This window comes from Tupaia chinensis, unplaced genomic scaffold (genome assembly GCF_000334495.1).
Source record: "Tupaia chinensis unplaced genomic scaffold, TupChi_1.0 Scaffold000605_1, whole genome shotgun sequence".
Lineage (NCBI taxonomy): Eukaryota > Metazoa > Chordata > Mammalia > Scandentia > Tupaiidae > Tupaia > Tupaia belangeri.
The window spans coordinates 1,067,311-1,084,345 of record NW_006160123.1 but is presented as its reverse complement, the minus strand read 5'-3'; the positions used below and the strand labels follow the sequence as shown (position 1 = coordinate 1,084,345).

General features: G+C 39.6%; 1 protein-coding gene across 3 annotated transcripts in view; it reads left to right on the top strand.

The window, feature by feature from the left end:
• GANC (glucosidase alpha, neutral C) overlaps positions 1-17,035 on the top strand; it is a 95,523-nt gene that overhangs the window by 41,252 nt on the left and 37,236 nt on the right. For all 3 annotated transcript variants that reach the window (XM_014591658.2, XM_014591657.2, XM_006158650.3), the window contains exons 12-15: positions 5,460-5,586; positions 7,181-7,260; positions 10,268-10,411; positions 11,952-12,048. In XM_014591658.2, the coding sequence (XP_014447144.1) occupies positions 5,460-5,586; positions 7,181-7,260; positions 10,268-10,411; positions 11,952-12,048 (448 nt within the window). The remainder of the gene's footprint in view (positions 1-5,459; positions 5,587-7,180; positions 7,261-10,267; positions 10,412-11,951; positions 12,049-17,035) is intronic.

Here is a 17,035-nt window from a genome sequence, read left to right as displayed (position 1 = left end):
GGTGAAACCACGCACCCCGTGAGGCTGACTTATGTGGGAAGGTTCTGAGTTTGTTCTGGAGACCTCCCTTAGTATGCATGATATGGGGCTGGCTGAAGCTGGGAGAAGAAAGCATTGTTAAGACGCTGTTGGAGGGAACCAGCAGTTAGCGTAATGGCTATGTCGCTGGACTCCCACATAGTCGACCACGGTTCGTGTCCCGGACCCGGTGGCTTAAAAAACTCACGCCGGGCGCGTGTGCGTGCGTGCCCAAGATCCCGAGAGGAGAAGGGAGGAGAAGGGATTGTGGCGTGACCATCCCCCCTGGGGGGTGATTTCTCGCTTTCTGTCTCTATGTCTCTCTCTGTCTGTCTGGCGAGCGCACGCGCCCTACAGTGAAAATCTCTCCAAAAAAATAAATAAATACACTGTTGGAGGTGATGTCTTGCTCTCTCTCTCTCATTCATGGAAAAAAAAATCATAAATAAACTTCAGGGACCAGCAATTAGCGTAATGGCTATGTCGCTGGACTCCCATGTAGTCAACCGCTGTTCGCGTCCTGGACCCGGTAGCTTAAAACTCACGCTGGGTGCATGTGCATGCGTGCCCAAGATGCCAGGCGGAGAATGGAGAAGGGATTGCGGCATGGCCATCCCCCCTGGGGAGTGATTTCTCGCTTTCTGTCTCTCTGTTTCTCTCTGTCTGTCTGGTGAGCGCACACACCCTATAGCAAAAACCTCTCAAAAAAAAAAAAAACTTTAAAATGTAGTGTGTTTGTGTCAGCTGTCGCGTGGATGGTTAAAGCTGCTGGATCCCACATAGCTGACTGTGAGGTTCAAGTCCAAGACCTGGCAGCTTGAAAAAACATGCTAGGTGCATGTGCATACATGCCCAAAATTCAAAAGGAGGGAAAATGGAAGAGAAAGGATTATAGTGTGGCCATCTGTCATGGGGATGCTTTCTCACTTTCGCTCTCTTTTTCTCTCGCATCCCCACCACCCACCCCTGTGAGTACACATGCCCACTGGCAAAAATTTTTTAAAACTTAAAAAGTAATTGTAACTGTGATGACAGAGAAAAGGAAGTGGTAAAAGGAAGTGACTATCCATCCGTGCCTTACCTGTCTGAGTCCTTGTAATGATGAGGGGGCCTAGCATTTTCAGTCCCATTCATTATGGCCATTCTAGGCTCTATGTGATGGATCCCACCCCGCAGCATATACACTCAGAATTTTGTTCTGATGTCAAGAACGACGATATCACACATGCACCAAGAGTGTATGAGCAAGTTTATTATTCATGTAGTGAGGCTGTCTATGGTGAGCAGGGTGGGCCCCCTAGCTGATTTGAAAATGCCTTGAGAGAACTGGGAAAGGAGACTAGCTCAGTTGGGATTTGAAGGATTTGAATTTCCTGCTCACACCAAGGAAGGAAGCACTAGGGATTTTTTGTCAGCTTACCCAGATGTGGGCAGACAAGCTAATGGGTAGTGAAGTCTGAAAGCCCGTTAACAACCAAATATCAGAAACAGAGTCAGATTTTTCATTGCGCTACGTTTCCTGCATGCTTCCCTAATGGACTGCAAATATCTATCTGGCCAGGTGAAGAACTAAAATAGAAAATGGGGCGGGGGAGAAGACCCTGGAAAGAATATATTGTTGCTTTCCTGTTCCAAGAGTGGTAGTGGTAGTAATAACAATAATGAAAAGAGGGAGGGAGAGAAGAAAATGGAGGGGGGAGAGAGGGGTGAATCCCTATATATATTATGTAAGTAGATCTGTCCTGTCTCCCTCAAAGTTGCCTTTTCAACCCAATCCTTTGATCTTCAGGCTTTTCACAGTGGCCAAAGCCAATCCCATTGACTCCAACTAATAAACAGCTACCACTATAAGCAGTTATTATGGGGTAGGTAGTATGATAAAACACATTATTCCATCATCACAAACTGAGGTGGGTCTTGCTATTCCATTTTTTAGATGAAGAAGCTAAAGCTTAGGGTGGATGAGTAATTTTGTTTTGTTTTGTCTTCTGTTTGTTTGTTGGAGTGAGACAGAGAGAGGGAAAATGAGATATCACCCCCGGGGGGATGGCCATGCATAGTCACTTCTCTGTTCTCCTCTCGAGATTTCAGGCACACATGCACAAGCACCCGGTGTGAATTTTTTTTTTTAAGATTATGTTTTATTTAACTTTTATTTATTTATTTACTTTTTTTTTTTTTAATTTGACCAGAGAAGAAAGGAGTGAGAGTGAGAGAGCAAAAGGGAGAAGGAAAGCCACAAGGTTCAGGACTCGAACCACAGTCAGCTATGTGGGAGTTCAGCAACCTTAACCACCACGCCACATGCTGGCTCCTAAAAAAATTTTTTTAGAGAGATTTTTACTTTAGAGCGTGTGCACTCACCAAAGAGATAGAGAGACAAAAAGCAAGAAATCAACCCTCCTAGGGTGGTCACTCCACAATCCCTTCTCCATTCTCCTCTCGGGATTTTGGGCACCCAACACACGTGCCCAGCATGAGCTTTAGCTGCCAGGTCTGGGACTCAAACTATGGTCGACTGTGTGGGAGTCCACTACACCATCTGCTTGTCCCACCAGTATGATTTTTTAAAAAATTTCTATTTATTATTGTTATTATTTTTCCATTTGCTATAGGACACATGTACTCACCAGAGACAGAGAGAGAGAGAATGTGGGAAAGCAAGCCATCAGCCGGAACTCAAACCACAGTTAGCCATGTGAGAGTCCAGTATCTCAACCACCACGCCACCTACTGGGCCCCCACCAGTGTGATTTTTAAGCTGCCAGGTTCAAGTCTAAACTGCCGTCAGCCATGTGAGAATCCAGCACCTTAAACACCACACCACCTGCTGACCTGTGAGTTGGTAATTTGCACAAAGGTACACAGTGAATAAATAGGGCAAGAAGCTGAACCCTGGTCTACAGACTTCAGCACTTCTGTCCTAGGAGCAGTCATTCATTGAGGCCTTTGAATATTCGAGATTCTATGCAGGTGCTGAAGAGAATGCAGTGATGAGCTCTTCAGGGTCTTACAGTGCATTGAGGAAAGGCAAGCAGACAGCCACCACAATGCAGGGCCAAAGAAAGGTCAGGGTGGTGAGTAGTCCAAGAGAAGGTGATCATACCCTGCCAGAGGAAGAAAACATGCTTTTGCCAGAGGTGCATTTTGTTTGGACCCTGTAGGATGAGTCTCTAATCAGTGGAAAAGTAGGGGAAAAGCAGGGGAAGTGGGCAGTATAGCCAGAGGACGATGTGGCTAGGATGTTTGGAAAGCAGTACACAGGTTGGTGTGACAGCAGACCAAGGCATGTTAAGGTTTAAATACTAGGAACTCTGATAGGAAAGGTTGAGACCTTATTATAGGCTGCTTTGCACACATTTGGAGTTATTAAAAATTTATGAATGGGGATTAGTATCCAGAATGTATAACAAATCCCTAGAACTCAACAGCAACAACCACAAAAACAAAACAATTAAAAATGCGTGAAGGACTTGAATAGGCATTTCTCCAACAGAGACAAATAGCCAACAAGTACATGAAAAGATGTTCAACATGACTAATCATGAGAGAAATGCAAAGCAAAACACTCCAGCAAAATACCACTTTATATTATTAGGATGGCTGCTAATGAGAAAACAGAAAATAACAAGTGTTGGCAAAGTTGCAGAGAAATTGAAACTCCTGTGCACTGTCGGTAGGAATGTAAAATAGTGCAGCTGCTATGGAATACAATATGGAATTCCTCAGAAAATTAAAAATAGAATTACTATATCAACTAGCAGTTCCACCTCTGTATATGTACCCAAAGGAATTGAACACAGAAACTCAAACAGATCTTTGTACATTCGTGGTCACAGCAGCTAGAGTAACCCAAGTGTCTGTCAATGAATAAATGAACAACGTAGTATATACATATACAATGGAATATTATTCAGCCTTAAAAAGGGAGGAAATTCTAATTTATTATTTTGTGGATGAATATTAAGGACATATGTTAAGTTGCTATAGTCTGGCCACGGAGGCATAGGGTGTCCCAAGGGGAAGGGCTGTGGACTGAGAAAGGATAGGCAGAGAAAAGTGGGAGTAGGGCAGACTGGCGTCTCTGATGGAGAACACTATGGCCCCAAGCCATTCTGTGCTCCTCCTTTTATAGGGGAGGCAGAGCCAAGTGCTTTCTGTATGGACTGCAGGTGTGAAGTATCTTTTTTTTTTTTTAGGATTATTTATTGTATTTATTTATTTAACTTTATTTATTTATTTATTTATTTTAATTTGACCAGAGAGGGAGAGAGGAGAGAGAGGGGAAAGAGCAAATGAGAAAGCAATCCATCAGGTCCGGGGCTCAGTTGTGGTCAGCCATGTGGGAATCCAGCACCCTTAACCACCAGGCCACCTGCTGTCCCTTGCAGGTGGGGAGTATCTAAATCAGTCTCTTCTAGACTTCTCTGGCTAACACTCAGGAGATTTTGTCTTTGTTTAGAGCTTTTGCATGCCCTGCAGCGTAAGCACAAAGACTGTATCCACTTCAAGACACCCCCTACATTAAGTGAAATGAAAGCCAAAAAATACAAATGTATGACTCACTAACCTGAAGTAACCAGAGTAGTCAAGTTTATAGAGACAAACAGTAGAATGGTGGTTACCAGTGGCTGGGAGAAAGCAGTGGGGAGGTGGTGTTTGACAGGTGTAGAGTTTGAGTTCTGCAGCATATAAGAACTCAGGAGACAGGTTATATACCAACAAGAAGGTATTTTATGCTACTGAATTGTATACTTAAAAATGGTTATGATTTTATGGTTTGTGAGCCTGGACAGTGTCGTGTGCCTATAGTTCCAGCTACTTGGGAGGCTGAAGCAGGAGATACGTTAGTTTAAGCATGACAATTTCTTTAATATATGTATATACATATATATATATATTATATATATGTAAAATTTTTAAACAATGAGGAATTAAACTTTAGTACTTAGGATGAACTGTAATGGAAATAATCAGAAGATTATTCTAGCCAAATAAAGTGGTATTAAGACCCTAGATTAGGCAGGGAGATGTTAGAGAAATGGAGATGTGGCTTACAGTTGTTCTCAAACCTCCTTTCTAAGTATGCCAGTACCACTGGGTTTGAGGTATGTTTATTTTTAACATATTATTCTCTTTCTTTCTTTCATGTTTGCTTTTATCACTGTCTCCTTAGTCTAAATGTCCAGGGAGCAGGATTCTGCCTAAATCTTTGTTATCCAACACCCAGCATCACAGACAGACAGAAGCTTAACAAATGCTATCTTAACTTGCATTGGTTAGGTAGTATTTTCATGGGGTTTTGCTAGTGTCTGTATTTCCATACTAGGTGTAGTTACTTTTGAGTAAAATTTGAATACCAAAGCTATGGTTGTAAATATATAAATCAACATATGTCTCCCATAAAACTGATAAGATATTCAACTTTTGTGTCTTGACAGCTCGTGGTCATCAGTGACCCACACATCAAGGTTGACCCTGACTACTCAGTTTATGCTAAGGCCAAGAAAAAGGGTTTCTTTGTGAAGAATCCTGAAGGGGGAGACTTTGAAGGAGTTTGCTGGCCTGGTATGATATTACTTTACACATTTATTCTTTTCATTTATCTAGTCCCTATTAATGAAGGTTACATAATCATCATGCTCATTCCTTGTAGATTCTCGATCCTCCAGCTAAGCTTTAAGGAAGAGGTAGTATCATAACACTCTATACGGTGTTCTCTGTATACAGTTAGTAGTAAATAATCAAATGAACGAATGAAATATATACAGGCAGACTTCAGTGGCATGCTTGTTTCTCAGCAAATAGAGATTAAAAAGCCAGGAAATTGGCCAGCAGGTGGCATAGTGGTTAAGGTGCTAGACTTTTACATGGCCGACCGCAGTTCAGGTTCCAGACACAGCAGCTTGAAAATCATGCCAGGCACATGTGTGTGTGTACATGTCCAAAATCCCAGGAGGAAAATGGAGGAGAAAGGATTGTGACATGGCCATCCCCGGTGCGTGATTTGTCACTTTCCTTTTCACTGTCTGTCTCCCGCTCTGGTGAACACACATGCCCTATAGCAAAAACCTTAAAAAAACAAAAACAGGGAATGAGGAAAGGGAAGGAGGGATAAAGAGGGTCCTATAGGCTCCCCTTGATTGCTCTTTTCCCTTTAGCCCATAATTTTGACTTCCCAGTTTTCATGATTGACTTCAGTTTTCTCTGGCAACTATGAATTCTTCATTTATTCATTCATTTTTGTTTATTTTTGAGAATTATTTATTTAATTTTATTTATTGTCATCATTATGTTTTTAAGAGTTATTTTATTTAACTTTTATTTATTCATCCATTTACTTATTTATATTTTAATTTTACCAGAGAGGCAGAGAGAGGGAAAGTGAGAAAGCAAGAGTCCAATACCCTTGGGACCAGCAGTTAGCGTGATGGCTATGTCGCTGGACTCCCACGTAGTTGACCATGTGGTTCGCGTCCTGGACCCGGTGGCTTAAAACTCACACCGGGCACGTGTGCATGCGTGCCCAAGATCCCGAGAGGAGAACAGAGGAGAAGGGATTGAAGCGTGGCCATCCCCCCGGGGGGTGATTTCTCACTTTCTGTCTCTCTGTCTCTCTGTGTCTGTCTGGCGAGCGCACACACCCTATAGCAAAAACTTCTAAAAAAAAAAAAAAAAGAGTCCAATACCCTTAATCACCATGCCACCTGCCAGCCCCAATATTTTTTTTTTTTTTGAGAGGGCCTGGGACTTGAACCGTGGTCAACTACATGGAAGTCTGGTGACATAGCCATTACGCCAACTGCTGGTCCCAGAGATTGTTCTTTGTTCCCTTTAAGAACCCAGAAGTCACTGCAGAATATTCGCCATCTTTACTTAGGTCATCCTAGTCTGTTAGTGCAGGACAGGCTACATCTTGATGCTTATCTGTTGCTTGATGCTTGTCTGTTGGTCTGCTAGTGTTGAAGAGTCAAGCAGTTATTAATAGACTTCAGCAATGCCTTCATTTACTTTTCTCCAGACAACACCCGTATTAGCTATCTTTTGAGTTTGATGTAAGCTGCTCATTGATTACCAAGCTCTCACATCTGATGTCTTCTTTATAATGCATGTTATGAGAACCACTGTTCCTAACAGGCTGTCTACTGTTCTGCCCCTGCAGGTCTCTCCTCTTACCCAGATTTTACCAATCCCAAGGTCAGAGAATGGTATTCAGATCTTTTTGCTTTCCCTGCTTATCAGGTTGGTTTTTATTCTTTTGCTCTTTCCTTGTCACTTGAAATGATGAAAGAAGGAAAAAAGTGATTGAATAGAATAACTTTGCTTCATTAAGTACCTCTTGATATATAATAACTATATGAAAAGGCAAGGATGACAACTACATTACAGACTTGTCAGGAGAGGTGTCATAAGTACAAAAGTTACAATTTTAACAATTTTTAAAAAGTTACAATTTTAACCTCTATTATAGTAGACTGATATGTCAAAGTATTTTATAATAGATTTATCTTATTTTCAAATTACTACATATACATACATTTTCATATAAAATAGTATTCTTTAGCATTACTTAAAGATGATATATGTGGAGATATCTTGCAATGTGTAACAATGTCATTAAAAGTAAAGCATAATAATCAATAAGTTATTGAAAATCATACAAGAGGACAGCCCATGGTTTGATGGTTAAAGGAAGTGAATCCTAAATGAGCAACCATTAGGTTCAAATCCTGGACCTGGCATCATCAAACACATGCTGGGCACCTGTGCATGCATGCCCAGAATCCTCAAAGGAGGGAGAAATGGAGGAGAAGGGATTTGGGCATGACTATTCTCCATGAGGGATAATTTCTCCCTCTTCCTCTCTCTCTCTCTGGCACGTGCATGTGCCCTCTGGAAATTTTAAAAAAGAGAGAAATCATATAAGAACAACAGAAAATGGGAGAGGCCACATCTAGAGAACTATTCTTAACAAATCATATTGATGGTGATGATACCTAATACAAATTGAATGCTCTCTGTGTACCAAGCATCGTGCTAAGTCCTTTATGTGCATTATACCATTGTTCTCTTCATAATAACCCTCTGAAGTTGGAACTATGTTAAGTCTAATCCCATAGATAAGGAAATTGAGGCATAGAAAAGTTTAAAATTTTGTTAAGGTCACCCATCTAGTAAGTGGTGGAACCAAGATTTGAACTCAGATCTGTTTGTTTTCCAAGCTCAACTTTTTTTTTTTTTTTTTGGTAGAGGTTTTGGACTTAGGGTGCATGCACTCGCTGGAAAGAGAAAGACAGTGATTGTGAGAGGGAAAATGAGAACTCACTCTAGGGGGCATAGCCACACTGCAGTCTCTTCTCCTCCATTCTCCTCCCTGGATATTGGGCATGCTCACGTATGTGCCTGGTGTGAGTTTCAAGCCATCGGATCTGGGACTCAAATTGCAGTTGGCTGTATGGGAGTCCAGTGATGTAACCACTACACCCTCTGCTGCCCACCCCCCCACTCCAGCTCAACTCTTAACCACAATCTAGTTTTTTTTCGTGGTTTTTTTTTTTTTTTTGAGAGGTTTTTGCTATAGGGTACATGTGCTCGCCAGAGAGACAGAGAGACAGAATGCGAAAAAATCAGTCCCCAGGGGGGATAGCCACTCTGCAATCCCTTCTCCTCCATTCTCCTCTAGGGGTCTTGGGCACGCACAAACACATGCCTGGTGTGAGTTTAAGCCACCGAGTCTGGGACTTGAACTGCAGTCAACTACATGGGAGTCCAGCAACATAGCCATTACGCCAGCTGCTTGTCCCAACCACAATCTAGTTTCTAAACATCAGGTATTATTTGTTACGTATCATGAGCATTCCCAATTTAGAGCAGTAACAGACAACCCTTGGGCCATATCTGGCCATGCTCATTCATTCCCCCGTTTTCTATGGCTGTTTTCTCACTACTGTGGCAGAGTGGAGTGCCTGAAAGAGAAATCTGGTGACCTGCAAAGTTGGAAATATTTACTGTCTGGCCCTTTACAAAAACAGTTTGCCCATTTTCCCTTAGAGAATGTTAAAGAAGAATAGTTAAATTAAGGTAGTTAAATATTTGGAAACCATATAGCCTTGTTTATAGAAGTACACATGTTTAGAAATAGTAGTTCATCATGAAAGTCATAACGTGTTTTTCTACACAAAAATGCATCATGACTTTCCCAGAAACCCAACACTTTAAGGTAGAGTCAAAAGAAAGCATGTAAGCCACCTCCAGGCATTTGAAAGACTATCTACAGTGTGGGCAAGATAGCAGATATATTATGTGGTGTCCCAGAAAGCAAACTAGGCATTGTGAAGGGATGTTAGAAGGAGCAGAACTTTTAAAAATTAATGAAATGAGCAGTGAGACTCATTCAGTCAAATGTTGAGACCTGGGAGTCTATGGAGAGGATACAATACCATGTTATGATGACTCAACTGTCCTTTCTCAGTCTAAACTGAACAATTATAAATAGAACCTACCTTATGGAGAATGCTACAAATAGGTATCTTAGCTATCAAATCTTTCAAAATATTAAAGGGAGGATAAAATGTTGTCATTTACAGCTGTAATTGCCCTTAGCTAATTGTTGTAGCAGGGATGGATGATATAAAGTCTCACTGTGAACATTTATAACCTTTCCTGTAGGTTCTCTAGGGAGGTCTTCAAGTGAACTTGCTGGGCAATATGTATTTCACTGGCAATACAGTATAGCATTCTTTTTTTTTTTTTTTGGAGAGGTTTTTGCTATAAGGCGCGTGCGCTCGCCAGACAGACAGAGAGAGACAGAGAGATAGAAAGCGAGAAATCACCCCCCAGGGGGGATGGCCACGCCGCAATCCCTTCTCCTCCGTTCTCCTCTCGGGATCTTGGGCACGCACGCACACACGCCCAGCGTGAGTTTTTTAAGCCACCAGGTCCGGGACGCGAACCGCGGTCGACTACGTGGGAGTCCAGCAACATAGCCATTACGCTAACTGCTGGTCCCCAGTATAGCATTCTTTAATTTCATCAACACATATTTATTGAAAACTTCTGTGGGCCAGGTACTGTTCTGTTTGAGATATATCAAGAAACAAAATTCCCTGCCTTGTAGAGCTTATAGTCTAGAAGTGGAGCAGAGAAGAGAGGATAGATAATAAACTTAATAAGTAACCAAAATGGGGAACGCTGTTATAGAGACATCATCAATGTGGGAGTAGTATTATGACCAAGATGTACTTCCTAGGGATCTACGGATATCCTCTTCATATGGAATGACATGAATGAGCCCTCTGTCTTTAGAGGGCCAGAGCAAACCATGCAGAAAAATGCTGTTCACTATGGCAATTGGGAGCACAGAGAACTTCACAACATCTATGGTTTTTATCAGGTAAGACGTCTAAAATGAAGTCAGCTGGACTCATGTGCTCTGCCTTTGGGACTGAAAGTCATTTGCTTTGTAATAGCCATATTCTGTCCACTTAACTTTATGTGTCTTTTCTGACAGTTGCAATGGTTGTAGCCAGTTCAAAACTTTTTGTTATTGTCCCCCACTTGCTTCTTCTCTTTCCATAATCAACTTGATGAATTTAAAAATATTATGAGATTAATGATAACATAGTACATCATTATAACATCTGCCTTGATAGGAGCAATTAGTAACATAAATGGCACTGGATCATATCTCAAAACTTTTATTGATGAGGCAGTATATAAATATATCAACAATGGTAATTAAAACAATTTTTTTAAGAGATAATTTTTGCTATAGGGCGTGTGTCCTTGCTGAAAAGATAGAAAGAGACCGAAAGGGAGAAATCAGCCCCGGGGGATGGCCATGCCACAGTCTCTTCTCCTCTATTCTCCTCTTGGAATCTTGGGCACACACGCACTCTTGCCCAACATGAGGTTTTATGGATTTATTTTTGTCTTTTTTTAAAGAATTATTTTATTTAACTTTATTTATTTTAATTCGACCAGAGAGGGACAGAGTGAGAGAAAGAGAGAGAGCAAGTAAGAAAGCAAGCTGCCAGGTCCAGGACTTGAACTGCCGTTGGCCATATGGGAGTCCAGCATCCTTCATCATCATGCCACCTGCTGGCCTCCTAGCATGAGTTTTAAGCCTCCGGCTCCTGGGGTCCAGTAGTCCAACCTTCCTGGACTATGTGGGAGTCCAATGATGTAACCATTCTCCCATCTGCTGGTCCCAAAACAATGTTTTAAAATTTTGCAAATATCTAAATATAGCAAGTCTTACATTCACCCCAGGGGAACAAGATTTAGAACACAAATACATAATTGCACTAAGTATACTTTTTAAATATAGAAAGTTTTCCTTAGGTACTTAACCTTCTCAGTAAAAGTGGTAGAATTATCATTCATTTGTCAATCACATCTAAAAGACTTGGCAATCAGAATTGGTTTCAGAATGTGTCTTTATTTTTATGACTCTCTCACCAATTGGTATTTTCCAGTGGAAGGTGCTGTCTAGATATAACATGGTTTTCAGATAGCACAGATTGTTGCTATAACTGCAAGCTATTACAGAATTTTCTAATGTAGGCCAGGATCAGTTACTTAACCTCACTGAATCTCAGTTTCAGGAAAACTGTCTGTCTCAGAGGTAGTTGTATAGTTTATATGAGAAAATATTAACATTGCCTAACAGTAAGCACCAAATAAATTCTAGGTTATTGTTTATTATTATTTCATTGCTGCTATTAATCAAAATTTTCTAGTCTTTTAGAGGAGAAATTTAGAGTAGTCTCATTACATCATAAAAATTATTTCGTGGGTTTGTTTTTACTATTTTCCATTTCACATTTGCACCTACTATTTGCTTTTTGCATGTTAGATAGCTTATGAGGGGTATCTGCACAATACCCAAATCTAATAATCTCTTTTGACAATTTTCTTCTTTGCCTTTATAGCAAATGGCTACCGCAGAAGGACTGATCAAAAGATCTAAATGGAAAGAGAGACCCTTTGTTCTTACACGTTCTTTCTTTGCTGGGTCACAAAAGTATGGTAAGGAACAGCTTCTATTGTCATTTACCAGACTGAAAAACACAAGGTATCAACCTGTCTTTTTTCACCATTTGTGGCATATGCTGATATCGTGTCGATGCCTTCCTTTTCAATAGTCACTGGTTAAACTGTTGGTTGTAGAGTGATAGGCCCTGAAGTATGTGTTTTGTACTATAAGACAGAGTAAGCCAGTTTTTTGGTTTTCTTTTAGAGATTTTAGAGAGATTTTTGGTATAGGGCATGTGCACTCACCAGAGAGACAGAGACAGACAGAAGTAAGAAATCACCGCACCACAATCCCTTTTCCTCCATCATCCTCTCGGGATTTGGGGCACACACACACACACACACACATACACGATGTGAGTTGTAAGCTGCTGGGTCTGGGACTCAAACCACTATCGACTATGTGGGAGTCCCGCAACTTAACTATTACTCCATCTGCTGGTTCCCAGAGTAAACCAGTTTTAATCAAGATCTATACTTGTTTCCACTAAAGAAATGGTCATTTAGTTGTTAGGAGAGTGATTTCAAAGTGTTCATTTGCTGGGATGGTCAACTCTGATCCTGTCTCTCTGATTTACCAAAACCAGAGAAGCATACCTCTAACAGCTTCCTCAACCAACTGTTCCATTTAGCAATATGGCTTAAAATAGACCTGGCTGTTGCTTATGTTCAGGGTCATTTATAACTGGATTCAATGTACTAACAAATGTAGGTCCAGTTCAACTTAATCACCCTGTGGCAAGAAGGCTATTTTTAGTCCTCAGCCTTTCATAAATAACTGCAGACTTAGATTCTAGTTTGGAAGAATTCAGCCCTTACTGTACTATAGACATTATTAGACCTCCCAACCCACCCTTGAAAACCAGCCCCTGTGGTACTGTGGAAGGCCAAAGTTTCATGTACAGAGATGCTCACTACAGAATTAGTCCTTAAAACAAAAAGAAAGAAAATCTAAATATGTAACAAGGGAATAATTATAAGAGTATGGCATATTCATATGATAGACGATCAAGAGGCTATTTTAAATGTTTCCTTTTCCTTACATTTCTCTCATGATTAATGATGTTGAACTTTTATTTCATATGCTTTTTGGCCATTGTAAGTCTTCTGCAAAATTTCTATTCAAATCATTTGCTCATGTAAAAAATTGGATTATTTTCTTGAAAACATTTTTGTTTCATTCTGTAGGCTCTCTATTCTGTTGATTGTTTCCTTTGTTGTACAGAAGCTTTTTAATTTGATATAATCTGTTTGTCTATTTTGCCTTTGTTTTCTGTGTTTTTGAGGTCTTATCCAAAAACTCTTTGCCCACATTAATGTTTTGAAGAATTTCCCTTACATTTTCTTCTAGTACTTTAATATAATCAGGTATTATGTTTAAGTCTTTAGTCTATTTTTGAGTTGATTTTTATATATGGTGAGAGATAGGGGTCTAGTTTTATTCTTCACATATGCTTATTAAATTTACCCAGCACAGTTTATTGATGAGACAGTCATTTTCCCGGGTAACGTTCTTGGCACCCTTCTTGAAAAATTGGCTGACTATGTATATTTAGATTTATTCTGGGCTCTCTATTTTGTTCATTGGTTTATGTGTCTGTTTTTATGCCAGTACCATGCTGTTTTGGTTACTGTAGCTTTGTAGTATATTTTGAAGTTAGATAGTGTAATGCCTTCAGCTTTATCTTCACACCTTTTTTGGCTATTATCAAAAAGACAAAAAAATAACAAATGCTGAAGGGGATGTGGAGAAAGAGGAAGTCTTTTACTGAGTTGGTAGAAATGTAAACAATACGGCCATCTTGGAAAACAGTATACAGGTCCCTCAAAAAACTAAAAATAGAATTGCCATATGATCTGTGACAGTTCTTAAAAACAGCAGTCCCAGAACTAGACATATATCCAAAGGAAGGAAACCAGTGTATTATAGAGATAACTATTCCAATTTTTGCTATAGCATTATGAATAGCCAAGATATGAACTCAGCCTAAGTGTCCATCAACAGAAAAATGGTTAAAGAAAATTGTGTATACATGCATGATGGAATACTATTCAATTATTAAAAAAGAATGAGATTTTGTCATTTATAGCAGTATAGACAAGTCTAGAGAATGTTATGGTAAGTGAAATAAGCCAGTTGCAAAAAAAAAAAATGATACATGTTCTCACTTATACATGGAAACTAAAAAAGTTGACCTCATATAAGTAAAGAGCAGGATAGTAATTACTGGAGATGAAGAAGGGTAGAGAGAGGGTAAAGGGATATGTAGACTAATAGATGCAAAATTACAGTCAGAAGAAAGGAAGAAGTTCTAATATTCTATAGCACAGTAAGGTAACTTTAGTTAACAGCAATTAATTGTACATTTCAGGATAGCTAAAGAGGATTTTGAATAAGCCCAACACAAAGAAATGCTAAACGTTTGAGATGATGAATATGCTCATGTCCTGATTTAATCATTATATATTTTATTCATCTACTGAAAAATTATACTGTATTCCATAGGGAGTTACAATATGTGCCAATTAAAATATAATTTAAGGGACTAGCAGATGGTGTAATGATTATGTCGCTGGACTCGCACATAGTTGACCACTCCCAACACAAAGAAATGCTAAACGTTTGAGATGATGAATATGCTCATGTCCTGATTTAATCATTATATATTTTATTCATCTACTGAAAAATTATACTGTATTCCATAGGGAGTTACAATATGTGCCAATTAAAATATAATTTAAGGGACTAGCAGATGGTGTAATGATTATGTCGCTGGACTCCCACATAGTTGACCACTGTTTGAGCCCCAAACCTGGCAGCTTAAACTCACCCCAGGTGCGTGTGTGTATGTGTGTGTGCCCAAGATCCCAAGAGGAGAATTAAGGAGAAGGAATGGTGGCATGGCCATCCCCTCAGGAAGTGATTTCTTGCTTTCTGTATCTGTCTCTGTCTTTCCAGCAAGTAAATGCGCCCTATAGCAAAAACCCCTCAAAAAAAAAAAAAATATATATATGTATATATAAAACATTTCAATGGGGCCAGCAGATGGCATAGTAGTTAAGGCACTGAACTTCTATGTGGTCAACCACAGTTAGAGTGCCAGACCTGGCAGCTTGAAATTCATGCCTGGCATGTGTACATGCATTCCCAAATTCCCAAGAGAAGAATGGACGAGAATGGATTGTGGCATGACCACCCCTCCTGGGGATGATTTCTGCTTTCTGTCTCTCTGGTAAGCACACATGCCCTATAGCAAAAATCTCTCAGAAAAAAAATATATACACATGTATAATTTAAGTAAATGGTTCCTTTAATTGCATAAGAAAATATGTATAACATCATGATAAATTAAAAAAGAAAAAATGCCTGAGTTTGTATTTATTATTCTAATTTCATAATAAATAAAGGTAGTTATTTAATAGATTGATAGCTGGGCAGACAGATAAAATACGAGAAAATGTAGTACCTTTGTGATTATGAGCAATTTTAATTTTCTCCTTTTACCTATTTTTATTTTTCAAATTCTTTGCAAGTTTTTTTTTTTGAGAGGTTTTTCTATAGGGTGTGTGCACTCAACAGACAGATAGAGAGAGACAGAGAGACAGAAAGTGAGAAATCACCCCCTGGGGGGAGGCCACGCCACAGTCCCTTCTCCTCTTGGGATCTTGGGCACACACACACAAGCGCCAGGCGTGAGTTTAAGCCACCAGGTCCAGGACTTGAACCACGGACAACTATGTGGGAGTCCAGCGACATAGCCATGACGCTAACTGCTGGTCCCATTTTTTTTTTAAGGTTTTTACCATAGGGCATGTGTGCTCACCAGAGAGAAACAGAGAGAGAGAGTGAGAGGGAATGTGAGAAATTACCCCAGAGAAGATGGCCATACCTCAGTACCTTCTCCCCCATTCTCCTCCTGTGATTTTTGGCACACGTGCATAAGAGCCCAGCGTGATGAAGTTGCCAGGTCCGGGACTCAAACCATAGTCAGCCATGTGGGAGTACAGTGACGTAACTACCACACCACCTGATGGCCCTCTTTACAAGTTTTTTTTTTTCAAGTATTTTTAATCACATTGAAAAAATATTTTTAAAATTTATTTACTTACATTCATTCACTGTACACCAATACAGTATACAAAGTAAGATTTTCCATCCAGAATACACTGTATATTGGCTCAATCAAAGATACTACCATACATGTTATTGTCAATAAATAATTTTCCATTTCTTGTTTCTTACATATTTTGCTTTTTTTTCCCCCCTTGATTCCCTTCCTTTCACCCTCTGCCATTTCCTACCCTCCTCCCACATTGTCTCTGGTACCTACAGTTGTTTTCCATGCCTTTTTTTTTTCTTTCATATTTTATTAATTCACTGAAGAGCTTAATTAATTTTAAAAAAACTTTCAATAGCAAGCACAGCTGATATGTACATATCTATGAACACATGTCTGATTTCAGGCGTAAACCTCAGTGAGTAAAGTGAACATACTATAAAGTTGTACCTAACTAGGGCTATATAGCTTACTGCAGTCATTAAATAGGTGTATTTTTAATGCCTTTTTTAATTTCAAGAAAAACAGTTTTAATTTTAATAGATCAAAATAAAAAAAATGTTAAGAGAAATTTGCTTAATACTTAAAGCCAGGAAAAAGGTTAGGATTCAGTGCAATTAGGAGGTAAATGAACCTATCAACAGTTCTAGAAAAGACAAAAATCCTTAAATATGGAAATGAAAGCATAAAAAAACCCAGTAATGTTTTAGTCTAAAGTCAAAAAATTCTATTTCACCAGTTCAGTCTTATGTAATTTATCTCTCTTCTGTTGAATTTGCAGTATTGCTATGGTCTGATCTTTTCATTTAAATTCTGGAAGTTAACATTCAACTCCGGACTCGCCCTTACCATTAGCCTGGCCATTTTCTTGGTTGTTTTTTTGAACTCTTATTTCCATGTGTCTGGCTCTAGTTTTCCTGGTC